The 17,062-nt window shown below is 38.5% G+C and overlaps 1 protein-coding gene across 1 annotated transcript; it reads right to left on the bottom strand.

Annotated features, from left to right (window-relative positions):
• Positions 1-4,272: 4,272 nt before the first annotated feature.
• Positions 4,273-16,405, bottom strand: ubald2 (UBA-like domain containing 2). Its single transcript, XM_034142858.1, has 3 exons — positions 16,147-16,405; positions 9,378-9,434; positions 4,273-4,665 (listed from the first exon to the last, which is right to left on the bottom strand). The coding sequence occupies exons 1-3, from the start codon at positions 16,264-16,266 to the stop codon at positions 4,324-4,326; spliced, it is 519 nt and encodes a 172-aa protein (XP_033998749.1). The 5' UTR covers positions 16,267-16,405; the 3' UTR covers positions 4,273-4,323.
• Positions 16,406-17,062: the final 657 nt, after the last annotated feature.

Below are 17,062 nucleotides of genomic sequence, written 5' to 3'. Positions count from 1 at the left end.
GAGGTCACGACCCCGGGTGCATCTCTGCTGGGTACTTCCTGTTCACAGAAACTCCGTCTGAGAGCAGGAAGTACACGCTGACTATAAAAGAAGAGGGGGGGTTCACTTTACTTTGAAGTGCGATCGGATTATTTCCTGTCATTGAAGAATGTGGTTTTATCTCAAGTGACTTTTTAAGTCTGTGGTTCATCATTCTAATGTTTTTTGTTTAAGATTGAAAGCTATTCAAGTGCTCAACTTTAGTACAATTTTAGGGTTAACTTGAATATTTTCATTTTATACAAAAACATATAAGCTAATAAGATGCATATAAACACATTGTTGTTACATTTGAATTAAAATAGGTTTAATCATTATTTCTGACAACATTTTCAGGAGAGAAATGTTTTTGTAAATTCTCATCGTTCCCTGAAGATCTGTTACCGTTCTTAATCGCAAATAATTTAGAAAGATATTGAAAATGTTGCAAAATAATTTGAGTGGGATTGCAGACAAAATATTATAAATAGCACACATTGTAGAATCATCAGAAAAAAATTACAAAATATCGCATTTTCTTTAAAACGGTAAGCAGAAAAAAAATTGGGAATTTTTTCAAAAGCCAAAAAAATGAAGAAACTGCTCAAGTGGGTAACAAAAACAAATGTCTCTCTAATAACCCATAATAAGAGCATATATCATATTTTGTTTTACTTCCTTATGTTCCTCTTAGTCCTGAAAACAATTATGTACCAAACAACCTGTAACCTGATATCCTTTTTGAGCAGCAGCTTATAAACCATTTTTGAGTTGTGTCTTTGAACGCAGCTCCAGACTTCCCCTTCAATAAAGCAGTCGTGTCATGTGAAGACTTGAAGTCAATGATGAGAAACGGCTCCGACCACATCCGTCCTCAGCCTCACTCAGAAAGAAAGTCACTTTTGTTTTCTCTGTCCTTTTAGCTCTTACAGTAAATACCAAAAGTGTGATGAAGCAATTGAGACACAGAAAGTAAATCATACCTTGTTTTTATTAAACATATAAATACACATTTAAACAGAGGAAATGAACAGAAAGTACTCGAGAGAAATCTCTATAAAAGAGCCGTGGATTAGAACAGTGAATTTCTGAGAAGAAAAACCTGGTAAGAGCAAAATAAAAGTTTAAGATGAGGTAAACAATCAAAACGTCAGGGTGGTTGGGACATACTGTATCAGGATTACATTGACTGTTTTTAAATGATCCATAATAAGCCTGAACCCTGCAGGAAGCTCCGACAAATTCTTCCCCGTCGGCACAAACACCTCCACAACCTGCAACTCGTTCCATCAAAAACGAAATTGGATGACTAGTCCTCTCACAAAAAACTCCTCCGTCACATTTGACACATCCAGCATTCCTCTCAACTCCTTTGATTTGCAGGAAAAATCCTCCCTCACCTACAAAAAACTCCCTTTTATGAGGAGAGAAGAAGAGAGAAAGACTGGCAGGACAAACAGAGCCCAGAGGAGTAAAAACACATCAGGGTGAATTTTCATTTCTGTATCAGATTTGAAATATAATCTTATCAGGTTGTTGAATTTGAAAGGATGTAACAGCTTTAAAAGTGAAGCCCTCCCCCCCCAAAGGAACCCATCAGAAATCTTACAGAAAACAGAGGAAGGTTGATTGTCTGTGTGAAGCTGTGAACAACAAAGTCCTGCATCCTCTTTCTTGTGTAGTGAAGGTAACTTGCTTTTTTGAAACGTTTCACTATTCTCCCGGTGAGTTTCTGTGACATACGTGGGATCCTGTGTGAGGGAGCCAGCTAACAAATCCCGGGTTTAGCCTGCTGTGAAGCTCTGCTGTAAATTCTTCTTCCGCAGCGGCAGCAGTTTGAACGTGTTTCAACTCTCTGATCCCGTCTGCAGCGGAGGGTACAGGCAGAGCTCAGGGGCCTCACATCCACACAGAGGTAGGAGTGTTTGAGCGTCACAAAGGTTGTGTGGAAAATCACTGGGTTGGCCTCTAAATGCCCCCGCAGACAGGCAAGGCAGCTCACCGGACAAAGATATTCCAAAATCTATCATCAGCGTGACAGAAAACGTTCAGCTGAAGGTTTTATTTACAAAACTGTCCATTAGAGCCATTGTAGGTAAACAAAAAAAAGACATAACCAGGGAAGGAGGGTGATACTTAGTAAGAATACTTATGAGATTAAAGTGGTAAATTCACTTGATAACATTTTTTTTATATTCTCTCATTAAAATGGGAAAATTATGAAAAATTATTACAGAAAAGCGATTAGAAAAACAAGAATGTATTATTAAAAAACATCCTTTCCAAGAAAAAGACTTAATTTTTATTTTTAGATAATAAAATCCCTAATTCTCAAGTAAACAAAAGTCAGAAATTATCTAAATTAAAGTGAATATACGATTAAATAATAGACAAAAAAAATGTATAATGTAAAAAATGTATGCCAAAACTAACATTCTCTGAGAATGTAAAAGAATGCCTTTAATCTGAGCTTTATACTTCTGTTTTTTCTCGCAAATTAATGCTTTAATAATCATGGCAAGGTTTCCTTCATTTGTGATAATTTTTTGATCTTGTGAATATAAGGTTTTAATCTCTGAAATCCAGATTATTTCTTAAAACATTACCCATCCTTTATTTATTTTTTTACCTACAATGGCCATATTATGCTGTGGTACAAAACCGCCTCATAACCAATAAACAGGAAATGGATCTGAGTCGACTCCTAATAACCCCTCTCCCGTGACAGGAGGTCTGAAATTATTCTGAGAAAAAAGACTTTATAAATGTGGCAGATCTCAAAACATTTCAATGATTGCCGCTCTACTTAACTCACCGATCATATTTGCACTTTACAAAAGGTTATTTCCTACTGTCGTTTAACCATTCAACTCAACATGAAATCACTTCCTGTCTCTGAAGGGATTTACTGAAACCTTCCACGCTCTTTTGTCCATCTGAATTAAATCATATTCTGTCTGCTGCAACATAAAAGATTGTTTATCCCAAACATAGGACTGTTGTTAAGGATCCAGGTAGTCAGAAATATGCCCGTTATCTGTTTTGACCACACAAGACACATTAACTTTTGTATTCAAATATAAAAACATTCCGATTGGAAGCCAATGTATAACCTGACCTCAACAGTACGTAGTGTGGTTCACTTAATATGTTAAATAATGACAGTAATTATGATTTCCCAAATTACCTAATATTGCTTTTATGTTTCTGTTTATAGCAACCTTTAACAAAAACATTTGAACAGAAAAATCGTATCTTCTGGATTCATTCATTTATCCGTCTATAAAATGTTAAATAATGTGAAAAAATGTACATACCAGTTTCTCAAAGTCCAAATATATGTCTTGCTTTGTCCAAAAACCCAAAGATATTTATTTTATTATGATATAAAACAGTAAATCAGCAAATCTACATATTTAAGAGGCTGAAAATAGTATTTTCTGACAGTTTTGCATGAAAAATCACTTCAACTATTTATCAAAATAGTTGGCGATTATTTTTCTAGATTAGTCACTACCACTCTGTTTTAGTTTGTTTCCATTTTAAATTCGGAAAATAAACTCCTGGAACTCGCCTGATATTGTCACAATAAAAGAAAAACACTGAAATATAAATTGCATTCTAGTTACATAGTTGGAACAGAGGCTCTCTATCAAACTGATCATTACAATTTTCTATTTTGTTTACACGTCGTAGAAATAAAGCAACACCTTGTTTGGATCAGGAAACCGCAACAAAAGGATGAAAGTTCAGGAAACATCTTTCTTAATATGCAGCAGAAAGAAGATTTTGTCATCCAGGTCGTTGTTTCTTTAAAAAAAAAGGTCAAAGATTAGCAGGTTTTATTCCTGTGCTAAATCTGTGGTGTGACTCAGGTAAAGGACATCTGTAGATGCATCTCTCTGTGAGCAGTTTCATCGCTGTAAAGGAAACATCTAGAATCCCGTCTGTTTTCTGCTGGTTATTGCCAGATATTTCCGAACCATCTGAAGAAGAAGAAGAGTTTTTAAAAGATAAAAAATGAGATCACATGGCTGCTATCCTCGGAGCGCTCTGCTGGGTCCTGGGCTCGATTTGCATCCCGGATGAAAAAGAATGTTCGTTTCCTCGGCGTGTGATGAAGACGGAGAGGAAGTCTTCGGTTTAGAAAAACGAGACAGGAAAACAGTATTTTTGTCTTTTTCCATTTCCTCTCATTCCACACATGGACCCCCCGCCCCCCCACCCCCCCCCCCCCCCCCCCCACCACACCACCCTCCCCATACATTTGGCTCCTTGACCAGCCCCCCTCCTCCCCGTTCAGTCTCATCTCTGGCCGTGCAGCGCGGACACGACGGGGGGCTGTGGGGCGGCGCTGGGCTGGGCGCCAGGGGGCCACATGGGAGTCTGTTGCAGGTGGTGGTGGTGGAAGTGGTGGTGCAGGTGGGGGCCTGTTGGCGACGATGGGGGCAGCCAGGCGGGCTGGTGGCTGGGCGGTGAGGACGCCCAGAAGGAGCCGTAGCTGGAGGAGGGGGTCGGTGGGGAGCACGCCATGGAGGAACCGCTGCCGGACCCGGGGCCGCAATCAGACGCACGCAGCTTGGAGAACATGGTGATGGCGTCCGGGAAGTTGGGTGGCGTAGCGGGCGTGTTCCTGGGAGTACACATCTGCGGGACGCACACAAGAGAAAGGAGTAAGCAAAAGGTAGGTCTAAACTTTTATTTAACGAGGCCCCATTATGCTTTTTGAGGTTCTCCCTCTCCTGTAGTGTGTTCTTTAGGTTTTTGTGCATGTAAATGGTCTGCAAAGGCTAAAATCCCAAAGCTCCCTCCAGAGGGAGTTTCTCACCCACACACTTTGGAAGATTTAGGGTGGAAGTAGCCCGAGTCATGTTATGATAAACCAAATAGACGTGAAGTCAAACTGTGATGTGCAGATATCTAAGAGGTAAAGTACAATAATAAACTATATGAAATTAAATTAGAAACAACCTCAAAGATGTAAAAACAACATATATACTACAAAATAAATTCTTGAATGTTTTGCCAATTCCCCCGTCTCAAACGCCTCTATTACGAGGCTCTACGACTCCTTTGTTTACTTTCGTAACACAGTGACATCACTATGTAACACTTGCACTTCTATTGGCCAGCCCACCAACACATTGTACGTGATAGGCTAAGGGGCGGGACATCTCCAAGCGATTGACCCATTACAACAGAGCCGGCCAGCTAACCAATCAGAGCAGACTGGGCTCTGGTTTCAGACAGAGGGTGAAAAGAGGTGTTGCAGCATAGGCAGTATGAGAAACATAAAGAGCTTTTTGAACATTAAAGCATGGAGACATGTCACAGTAGATACACTACATACTAATATGAAACACAACATGTATGTAATGTAACACTAGGGTCTCTTTAGGTGATTAAAACACTGAATAAAACCGGGTCATGTTAAAAATGATTGTTTTTCCCTGCAGCTCTGATAACTTAATCTCTGCTTAATGCATCAGTTTTTAAAAAAGGTATCTAAATGAAATGAAAATAGGCTTAAGTCAATATCATTTTCAAATTCTAAAAGAGGAAACCTCTGATTGAATTATCAGTAAAGAAATCCTGAAAGCATCTGTTACTCGACACTGCAGACTGCTTTAGCATCTAACTGTGGACAAACATGTGATCTGTGTGTGACTTCTAAATGCCAAACGTCTTCAGAGAGAACATCAATTAAAGAGTCATTTAAACACACACACACACACACACACACACACAGATCAGATAGCAGACAGAAATAGAGGAGGCTTCTCTCAGCTGTTATGTTCAGAACACACACGCAGACACAGACAGACACACACAGACACACACACACACACAGTAAAGATGCTTCTGACAAAATCAACACTCGGCTGTTTACTGCTGTAATACATGTTTCTACATGCCAACACAAAACACTTCACTCTCTCTACCAGGGTCCGTTACCAAAAGTGCATTTTTTGTATTAAACCTTGTATCTTTGCTTTAACTCTGACCTTTTTATTACATTTCAAAGTCAGTTCAGCTTCATATTTGTATCTTGTGCCTCTACTTTGACATGTTTTCATGTTCAAACAGCTCTTTATTTTTCTCATACTGCAGCACCTCTTTTCACCCTCTGTCTGAAACCAGAAACCAGTCTGCTCTGATTGGTTAGCTGCCCGGCTCTGGTGTGATTGGTCAACAGCTTAGACATGTCCCGCCCCTTAGCCAATCACGTACAATGTGTTGGAGCGCTAGCCAAAGAAGCGCAAGTGTTACATCATGATGTCATTATGTTATCGAAGTAAACTAAGAATCCGTTTTTATTTTTATTTCATTTAGTTTATTATTATACTTCTTAAATATCTTTACATCACAGTTTGACACATGTCTGTTTTATTTATCATGGCATAACTATGACATAGCTACATCTACCCTTATACTTTCTAAAATGATCATAAATGTAGGTGGAAATTCCCATATTTCTGTCCACAATATGTTTTACATTGTGAAAGACTGCAATGTTTAAAATGTATTTTTTAAGAAGGGAGTTTAAATAGATGATCAGTAAAAAACTTGACTTTTATCTGTTTCAGTAAAAGAGTTTGAAAAAATGTCCTTTCATGTTTGAATTCAATAATCCATTTGTAGTGAAGGAAGCAGAACTAAGCACACTAACACCTCTCAGTTCATTCAATATGATGGCATATTCTACTCGTATTGTGCAGCCTTACCTCTGAGTCATCCTAATGAAACACTTATTCATAAATCAATAGGACTTTATTTTGTCTTTACAGTTGTCCTTTTCGACTGTGCATGAGGAAGAGTGGGACAAAGTTCAGCTCATCATCTTTCATCAAAGGTTCATTAATGCTGCAACAATGATCACGGGGCCCGAGAAGCCGTGTGTGTGTGTGTGTGTGTGTGTGTGTGTGTGTGTGTGTGTGTGTGTGTGTGTGTGTGCGTGTGTTGCAGCTGATGCTCCCCCCCCGAGTTCAGTTGCTTCACTCTTTCTCTCAGACCTCTGCAGCTGTATTCTTCCAAACACACACAGACAGCGGAGCCTCAGGCGAGATGATGTCACCGCACTGCACCCAAAATAATAACAAACCCATCGACTCTCACACACTTCCTCCTCCTTCCTTACAAGCTCCAACACGCTCCGCCTAGAGCGAGCCACCGGCACGTACACACACACGAGAGGAGGAAGAGGAGGAGTATTGGACTTAAGTACTATTTAGACGTACTTATATTTGAGTTTTATGCTACTTTAGACTTCAATTAATTATGGAGTGGAACGATATGCTGATATAATATGATCAGTACTGAAATACTTATCTACCCATTTTTTTTTTAAATAACTTGGCTCAACAATGACGAACATTACAATTATATAAGATGTATTTTTTAGTGATACAACAGAATAATACTGTTCTATAATAGCTATTCTGCATAGTGAGTACTTTTACTTTTGATACTTTAAGTAAAATGTGTTGATTATACTTCTGGACATAAGGATGTAAAAAACAAACGTGTACTTGAATGCAGTTGAGTACACAGCGTTTGCCACAGAATAATGATTTCCTTCATTCAGCGTTTTGTCTTGTGAATGAGTGATTATTGTGTGGCAGTGTAATTAAAGATGAAATAGCAAGCAACACACTCCCTTCTTTACAGCACACAGACTTATTGTTCCTGTGAGAGTCTGACACGCCCTGTGTGATGTGTTTCACTCTAAATTTAATTTCCTGCCTAGAAGCGAAATGAACATAAGTTTTATAAGACAAATGTGAAATCCAGCCAAACGGACAGAAAATGTCAAACACAGACGCTCCAAAAGAGTCCAAAGTGCCCTTCAACCTTCAAACACAGTAACGTGTTCACTGTGGGTAGTTCGGAGGGGGTGGGATTACCGAGCATTCAACAGAAACAAACTAACTTGACTCTGCCTGTTTAGAAAGCATAAAGCCACATTATGTAACCATTTTACAGTTTAAAAAATAAAGCTTTTAAATCATTTTAATTCCCACTTTGGCGAACCCTGGGCTTTAATGTCACTAAGTTGATTTTGTTCAAACTTGAGAATATTTGATGTAAAATAATGTATTTTGTTTTAATGTTTCTGATGTGCTCCAGCTGCTCTGCCTCAACTTTCTTTTTCATGGAGTTTCCTGAGGGTCACACAGCTGTATTTGTTGCTAAAGTCAAGCTAACCGCTAGCAGTAGCTGCTAGTTAGCTGTTAGCTCAGTTAGCCGGACTGGTATCCTTGAGGAATGTAATGTTTTGAATTTCATGTCTACTAAAGGGGCACAGTTAAATGTATTCATATTTGATTTCACTCGTATTAGATATTTAACTAACATTTAGCATAATGAATATTAGCTAGCTAGTATGTACATGAACGTTAGTTGAAGTCATTTGAAAATGTTGACACAGTTGTCGAAACCTTTACGCTCAGTCTAGCCAGATCTTGAGTGTGTTGCTGACACAGACAAACCAGAAAATGGTGTCTAAAACAAAGTACATTTTCTCCTGATTTTTCTTTCAAAAAATGCGATAAATATTGTAAAGATAAATGCATGTGTAAACTTACAGCTGTCTATATTAAAGGTAGGGTAGGTAAGTTTGAGAAACCGGCTCGAGATACACTTTTTGTTATATTCCATGGAATGCTCTTAACATCCCGATAGCAATGAATATCTCAAGTGCTTTGACAAAAAATCCATAAAAAAATGTCATCTATGGAAGCCGTAGCACTGTAAAAAGTACGACCAATCATTTTAGCCGGGCCGGCTAAAATAACTGGATGGCCTACCTGCCTGTCAGCTTTCCATCTGTGCACAAACTTATCTCGTGCCCTCATTGGTCATGTGCCCATTCGTGTTTGTTGGAGGAGGGGCTCTGTAAGGAAGTGGCAGATTTTCTCCGGTTGTGTATTTTCAAATTCTAGCGATCTCGAGCCGGTTTCTCAAACTTACCTACCCTACCTAGGACAGTGGTTTATAAGTGAATTGCACTGAGTGGGCGCTAAATCACAAACATACTATTATGTTTAACACACTGATACACATGCTGCAGTTTACATATTTTCTATAAAACGCAATATTATTTCATTTGACTATATATATTTATATCATATGATAGTCCTGTATTCTAAACTCTGCGCATGTTGGTTTGGTTTAACCTCTTTTGATAGATTTTCTCCATGCGTAGTAAAGAACTCAAATGGTGTTAAACTGCTGCTATTATCAATACAACGGCTCTTTCTGTGCCTGTTTTCCAGAGCAGTGAGTGTGCGAGCAGCAGGTCAGCGGGTTCATCTGTCCACTGCGAGGGATTATGTTTTAAGGGGAATAAATGGACTTACCATCTGGTGGTGGTGAGGGGGGATGTTGGCCTCCTGGAAGAAGGAGCTTAAGGCCGTCTGCAGAGAAAGAGAGAAGAGACTGTTGTGATTTATTCAAATTAAATAACATCTACATTTAAATATATAATTGTATTCAATGTTTGTTATGAATAGAGGCTTTTTCCAATGTCTACTGTATTTTAACAGTGGTGTATTAGTGTTTTACTTAAGTTAAGGATCTGTATACAGGGTTCATACACTTTTTCACCAATGACTTTTCCATGACTTCTCCATGACCAATAAAAGTACTCTTTCTCAGCGGTACCACTGAAACATTTTTATTTTAACATGGTAAGCTGGAAAATAAGGTCTGCATATGAAACATGTTGTGCCTATCTAAAACAAATATTAGGCTTGCTAGCTCCTACAGGCTAAAGCCATTGTAGACTAGACTAGGGCGTGATTGTAAAAATCTCTCACCAGCAAAATACCTCGACAGTTAAATGCCATTTTACGTTTCATTACTATACGATACAGTATTTATTATCGTTATAGTATTACTATTTCGGCGATTAGATACAATATAAATTATATTTGATGCAACTTTGGTTATATTTCCATGACTTTTCCATAACTTTTCCAGGGCCTGGAATTTGCATTTTGAATTTCCATGACTTTTCCAGGTTTTTAATGACCGTAAGAACCCTGTGTATACCTATTCCAATAATGTACATGTTTGTAATTCTCCCCAAAAGACGTCATCTTTATCAGTCAGCAAACACATGAGCTTGGATTTGAATGTATTATCTCCACTCAGAGATCTGAAACACTTTGCAGAGCACAGGAGGGTTTCTTAGATTAGCTTTGAGCTAACTGAATCACTGATAACAGGAAGCTCAATTACACACAACTTCCTCTTAATCTGCATGTTTCACACCAACGTTTCTGACTGAAAACAGTCAAAGAAACAGAACTTGTGTTAATATATTATAGTTTAACTAGTTTCTATGTGAGTTCAAATAAAGCAGAATTAATACAAGTGATCTACAGCTAATCATATTTTTGAAAGAAGATAATAATGATCTGAAGCGTAAAACAACAAGTAGTCTTGTGCTGAGGCAGGGTTAGACTATAAAACAGCTGCCTCATGCACAAACCAGGAAGTGTTTTGTTCCTCAGAGGGAACAAACACTTGGCAATCTCTGAGAAACAGAAACAAAAAGCTGAGTACTCCTCATGTGGATCAAAGGAAACATGTGATTCTTTGGGGATAAGCTAATCAGTGTGGGACATTAAAGGTGGGGTAGGTAAGTTTGAGAAACCGGCTCGAGATACACTTTTTGTTATATTCCATGCAATGCTCTTAACATCCCGATAGCAATGAATATCTTAAGTGCTTTGACAAAAAATCCATAAAAAAATGTCATCTGTGGAAGCCGTAGTACTGTAAAAAGTACGACCAATCATTTTAGCCGGCCCGGCTAAAATAACTGGATGGCCTACCTGCCTGTCAGCCTTCCATCGGGGCACAAACTTATCTCGTGCCCTCATTGGTCATGTGCGCTTTCGTGTGTGTTGGAGGAGAGGCTCTGTAAGGAAGTGGCAGATTTTTTCCGGTTGTGTATTTTCAAATTCTAGCGATCTCGTGCCGGTTTCTCCAAAATTACCTACCCCACCTTTAACTAACAACCAGTTTGTTATCTGCATTAGAAGAGATTTCTTTGCACAGGGACAAGGTCTGTAGATAATCTAATATCTACAGACCCTGCATCATGCACTTTATTATCGAATGTAACAATGCCTACATGTATTGTCCACTTGCAATCACATTGAATGCCAGTTTGTTTTTGTACATGTAAATATTAATGTTTAAATAGTTGGTGAGTGATTGTTGACTTTTTAATAATCAGAATCAAAACAAAGTTCTTTGTCAAGTGGATTTTCACGTGGAATTCACTTTGGTGTATAAAGACAGGAAGAGAAATCATTATGGAAAAATAAAGGCAAAAAATAGGCAATTCATCAACATAGCTAAACATCATTCCAATCACAGTTAAAAAAAATTGTAAAGGTTGAACTTTTTTTTATATCTGTTGTCTATGTTGTTTTGGAATGTGTGTCATAATGGATCACAGCATTTTGAGAAATGTTTTAAAAAAGTACTTTTTCTAACAACTTCATTCATCTACGAAGCATAAAAGGAAAACAAATCTTCAAGAGTTTATGGTTAGAATGTAATAAGTGATAATTTAGCATCAAACTGTTGTGCTGCAGCAGCAGTTAGGGTTGCATATCGTTGACTTTTTTACGATACCGATACTCAACCGATACATATCGTGATACTTTCATGTTGCATAAAGGAAAAATTGAATCATCCCGCAATTACTCCCATAAAGCGCTTTATGATGTAGTTAACATGTCAAATGAATATTAAATTCAATTGTGGGACATGGACCTTTTAGTACTGAACAAACATTTAAAACAGATTCTGCAATATCATTTATAACAACCATCAGGCGGGAATAGTACATCTTGTCAATGCAAAAAGAAAATAGCACCAGTATAATCAATATTCAACCTGAGATTCGACTGACCAGAGAACACACAAAGGATCATGAGATCTCGGCATTGCACATAAAACAAATAGCATCATTCAAATCAACATTTGCCTGATGAAAGAAAACAAATCCCATCACAGTTTTGTGCATTCATCTTCAAGAAGATGAGCATATCAGCATAACGAGCCCTTTCACAGCGTAGGATATCACCTGCTGAACTGAACACTCTCTCGCTTGGCACGCTGCTTCCCTGAACACAAAGGTACTTGGTTGTAGTGATGGGAATTATGGCTCTTTGAAGGGAGCCGGATCTTATGGCTCCGTTCCTTTCAAAGAGCCGTTCAAAAGAGCCGTTTTTTTTACGGGGTTACTGGGTTTATCTGCAAAATAAATCACCAGGATAATGATTGACTATATTGCCAGACCTAATGTCAATAATCTGCATTGTAAACATGACACAAGGTGGTGCCATATCCATGTCATTCATGTCAGTGAATGTACTTTGAATTTACCCTCTGTATGTGTTAAGTAAATAAAGTTGCCTTGCCTTGAATGAAATTCACGCAACTCTTAATATTAGATAGGCCTACTGTGTTTTGAAGTGGCGATAGAGATTATTTGTTGACCCTGCTTTAAAGGATATTTTGCCTTTACAAATGGTGCACTTTATCACTGCCTGCGTTTTGGTTGAAGTGCATCCAAATGCTGCTGCGTTTTCGCGTTTGGCTCATTTTCCATCCGAAAAACACGTCGTCTACCTGTCCTGTACCACTTGTTATGACTTCTCTCTCTCGCGTATTCCGTTAAGACCCACCCCATCTCACTCCTCGTGCTGAAACCTACCAATCAGAGTAGGGGCGGGTCTTCACAGAATAAGTTTGGGGAACAAAATCAAGCTTTTTAAAAGGCGAGTGGATTTTGGCAGGCAGTGAGTGCGGACCAACGATTGAACGACAACAAGAACGGCTCTCACCAAGTACGACTCGGTTCCCCTCGTTCGTACCAAAGAGCCGTTCAAAAGAATCGGCTCGTTCGCGACCGACACATCACTACTTGGTTGCCATACGAGACAGCATTGGTTGGAGGTTGGATGTGTTGCCACCTTTCCCAGAAATAAACTTCTGGCAGTCATATGCAGCCACACGTTAGATTTTCTAAAGTGACTCGTTTGAGGAGTTTCACGGCGAAATTGACATCGTAATTCCGACGGTTTGGGCGCGAGTTTAAGGATATTACGCCTCACTTTTATAAAAAAAAAGAAAAAAGTATCAAAAACCGGATCTGATTTCGGTACGATATACCGTAGCCGCCAGTAACAGGTATTTCGGTAATACGGGGAACCGGTATGCACCCCTAGCAGCAGTGTTGCTTGTAGCGGTTATCTTTAGTTCAAATGTGATATTAAACCCTGTGAATGTTGACAGTCTGCACCATGTTTTATCCGTCAGTGTGAGCTTGTTTCACGGCTCAGCGTAGCTTCCATTTCCCTGCAGCGGAGGCCTCTTTCACTCTAACACTTCAATGAATGCAGTGGTTCCCTCCCCAGCCTCCCCCGCCCTCTCCCCCTCCTCCCACGCTCTGGTTCTTTGACAACAGCCGCAGCGGAGCAGGAATGTCTGCCGTACAACGTGACACACATCTCAAAGCGTCACAGCCCTCACAGCTTTTGTGTTTTTTTGTCTCCGCTCACTTTATTTCTCAGGACCTCGAAATGTTTTCACACTTCCTGCTGCTGGAAACACCATGCCGTGTGACTAAACCCGCAACTGAGTTCACCGGGGTGTCTTTGAACGTTACTTTAAGGCAGATTTCATTTAATGTGTGGTGAAAATATGGTTTATCTACAGTCATCAAGTATTTAGCTTGGAACACATTAGCTCAACAGTTAGGTATTTAGTAAATGTTTAACTGTGGGAAAGATTAGGGGGTTATGTATTCATTCTACTTATTATTTTGTGATCACAGGTCCTTAAAAAAAGGAGCACTGTATGTTTGTGTTGTATAAAGAAAACTCACTTTTGTAACTTTATAATGTATTCACAAGGCCAGATGTATTTACTCTTCCTGAAAACTTCAGTTCAAATTCATTTTCATGTTAAACTTCTGAAATGTTATTACTTAAAGACAGACATTGTTGCTGGTTGATTCCTTACTTCTTTAAGATGTGTTTGTTGATGAATTAGCATTTATTTTCTTGCACAATACTCCCTGTACTCTGTATTGTAATGTCTAATGCATTGTAATTTGACTGGGTTGTTAAAGTAAAAAAAAAAGAAAACTCTCCCCTTTCCTCCTCACCGGCCCCACCCATCTCAGCTGTTTACACTTCCCTCATCAGCTGTGATCACTTCCTGCAGACTCTTCACCCCCACATGCTCTACCCCCACCTGCATGTAAGTCTTTAGCCAATGCCACATATGTATAAAACATTATACTGCACCTCTGATGTCTCCGTCTACACATTTTGTTCGAATGCCAGTTAGCTACATTTGCAAGTAAGACTCACAGGAAGTAAAAAATACCTTCTAGCAGCAACCAACACACTTAAAATGTTTGTTGAATGTTTGTTAAGATGTGCAATTAGGTTTGTTGTGTCTATTGACGTTCTCCTTTTGTGTCAAGTAAACACATCAACCTCATCCGGTCATTTTTTATGTTACATTTTGGATTTTATTTTCTTGTAAATGTACTATTTAACATCATAGGATATCGGAGTTTCTTTCTTGGAATTTAACTTCCCTCGACTCTTTATTTTTTTCAAATGTAACTACAAATGTCTTAAACACCCTGCCATATTACTCAAATAAAAGTGTGTTTATTATGGACATGCAAAAAGGAGATAATATTGCATTCAATGTCACACAATCAGCCTTATCTATCCAGACGGCTTAATGTTTTTTTTTTAGCATTTAGTTACAATACAGTCTGTTTTGTTCTCTTTCTGAATGACAATACGGAGAAAAATCAGGCCAATGATGTCACAGCAACACGAACAATAGTGAGTTTACTACGTTCTCACAGAGGACACAAACAATACTACCTTGTTTCCTCCTGCTTTCCCCACTTTACATGCATGTATCAGGCTTTTGGGTTTGAGCCAAGTGTTTTAGTTTCATTGTTAGGACTGTTGTCAACTAAATACATTATCAGTCCACTAACACTCAGTCAAACTATGTTTTTCAGGAACTTTTCTTGATTTGTTGATTAGGACTTTTCAGGCCCAAATTCCTCCAATTCATGGACAGAGTTTGAGACATGAGTCAAGGTTACATACAGCTACATCAGTGATAGCAGGCTTTACAGAAGCTTACATAAAATATCAATACATTCGAATTTCTATTCTTGAACATAATGTTTACATTTAGGATTTTTAAATGGCTCATGTTAAAAAATAAATAAATAACGGTTTTAATCTTATTTTTTTCAAAATGTCCAACCTATAAGGATTGTAAGTGCCAGTGAAACCATGTACAACACTAACAACAATCTCAATGGTGTTTCAACATAACGACTTAAAGCTCATGAACACACCATCTTTTGAACAACATGGCAATTCGACTATCCAATGACAAATATTAAAATAACTTACATTTCTATTCTTGCACAAAATATATACATTCTTGTCTACTTTCAAAAACGTTCAAGGCCCCTGAAAATCTAAAACTTTCCAAGATTTCAATGACCAGTGGGAAAAAGTCTCACATAAATTCTAATTCTCTGAGTAATAACAAAAACGCAATCTTTGTAGCGTCCATGTTGTTTACACATTACTAGTTACTTAAGAACACACCAAAGTCTGAAAAAACGACTTCCCAAATCAGGAAGAGCACTTGAATGCACCATGTGTCATAATCTTAATGATTGTATAATGTTAGCGGATATTAGGTTTTGGATTATATAACCCTAGTAGCTCCTAAAACAATAAGCAGGAGCGACGTTAATGTTTATGGAGGCTGCTAGCAGCTAAGCTAACAACAATTAGCACCACAATGACACGGTGGATTCCTACCGAAAATGTAAACAAAAAAACGGCCACTAGAGTCGAGCACCACGTCCTCAGTCCTGTTAGCTAAGCCGCTGTTAGCCACAGCGGGTCCTAAAGCCACACAATCGTCCAAATAGACAATACTGGGAGTTGATATTCGTGTATTGACAGCTCGTTAACAGCTAGATGTTACAAAACGTAGTTGGACATTATTTTAAAGTAGACTAAAAACGCTTTTTAGCCTCACCTCGAACTGCCAGTGGGCCGCCTGGAGGAGCTGCTTCGCCTGATCCGCGGCGCATCCAGCCGTCAAAACAAACTGGTTGATCATGACTTGATGTCTGAGTTCGTCCATATTCACCGACATGACCGCTTTCTTCGCAACACGCAGTTGCCTAAAAATCAAAAGTAAGACAAAATGAATCAAATCTGAGCTTGGTCGACGCCTGTGAAGCTTTCAAACCCGGTGCTCCCTGTCTGTCTGTGTCCGCAGCCCCCAAACAAGCAACAACAATATTTTCATGTCATCACCAACAACAAAGGAGAACGCGCTGCTGATTGGTCTGCTCAGATACTAGAGAAGCGCTGATTGGCTGAAGCGTTTAAAGTTTTTAGTGCGCTTGTTTTACTGCTCGGAGACATCGCCGGTGAGAGGAGTCAAGCAGATTTACACCCAATAACAACCTAACCACACTGCTGTTGTTATCCTGCCGGTTCGTCACCGTGATAATATTCATTAATTTTACGCTGACGTAATGTGTTTGGCAAATATAAAAACTGAGCATACATAAACATAGTACATATTTTTAGATTTATTTATATTTTTAAATACACCCTATTAGTAGCGATAATTGCTATTTTTCTAATAATTATTAGTAAGTTATATCATGTAAAATAGCCAATATAGAAGCACATAAAGACCAATAAATTACATACAAAACTTAAGACATTTCAACATTGAATAATAATAATGTGTAAAATAAAATAAATAATACAATCTTATAAATATTTGTTCCTACCAATAGAAAAAAGTATTTTCCATCCTAAATCAATCATATATTATTCTTATCCAATCATCAGCTCTGGGTTTTTCTGGTTTTACCCACTTTTCATTAATGGCTTTTACTTTCTGTTGTGCTTAGAATCTGAAAAAGATATCCAAC

The sequence above is a fragment of the Trematomus bernacchii genome, unplaced genomic scaffold (genome assembly GCF_902827165.1).
Source record: "Trematomus bernacchii unplaced genomic scaffold, fTreBer1.1, whole genome shotgun sequence".
In the NCBI taxonomy this organism is placed as follows: Eukaryota; Metazoa; Chordata; class Actinopteri; order Perciformes; family Nototheniidae; genus Trematomus; species Trematomus bernacchii.
The sequence above is the reverse complement of the archived record's forward strand: the minus strand, read 5'-3'. Positions and strand labels throughout refer to the sequence as shown.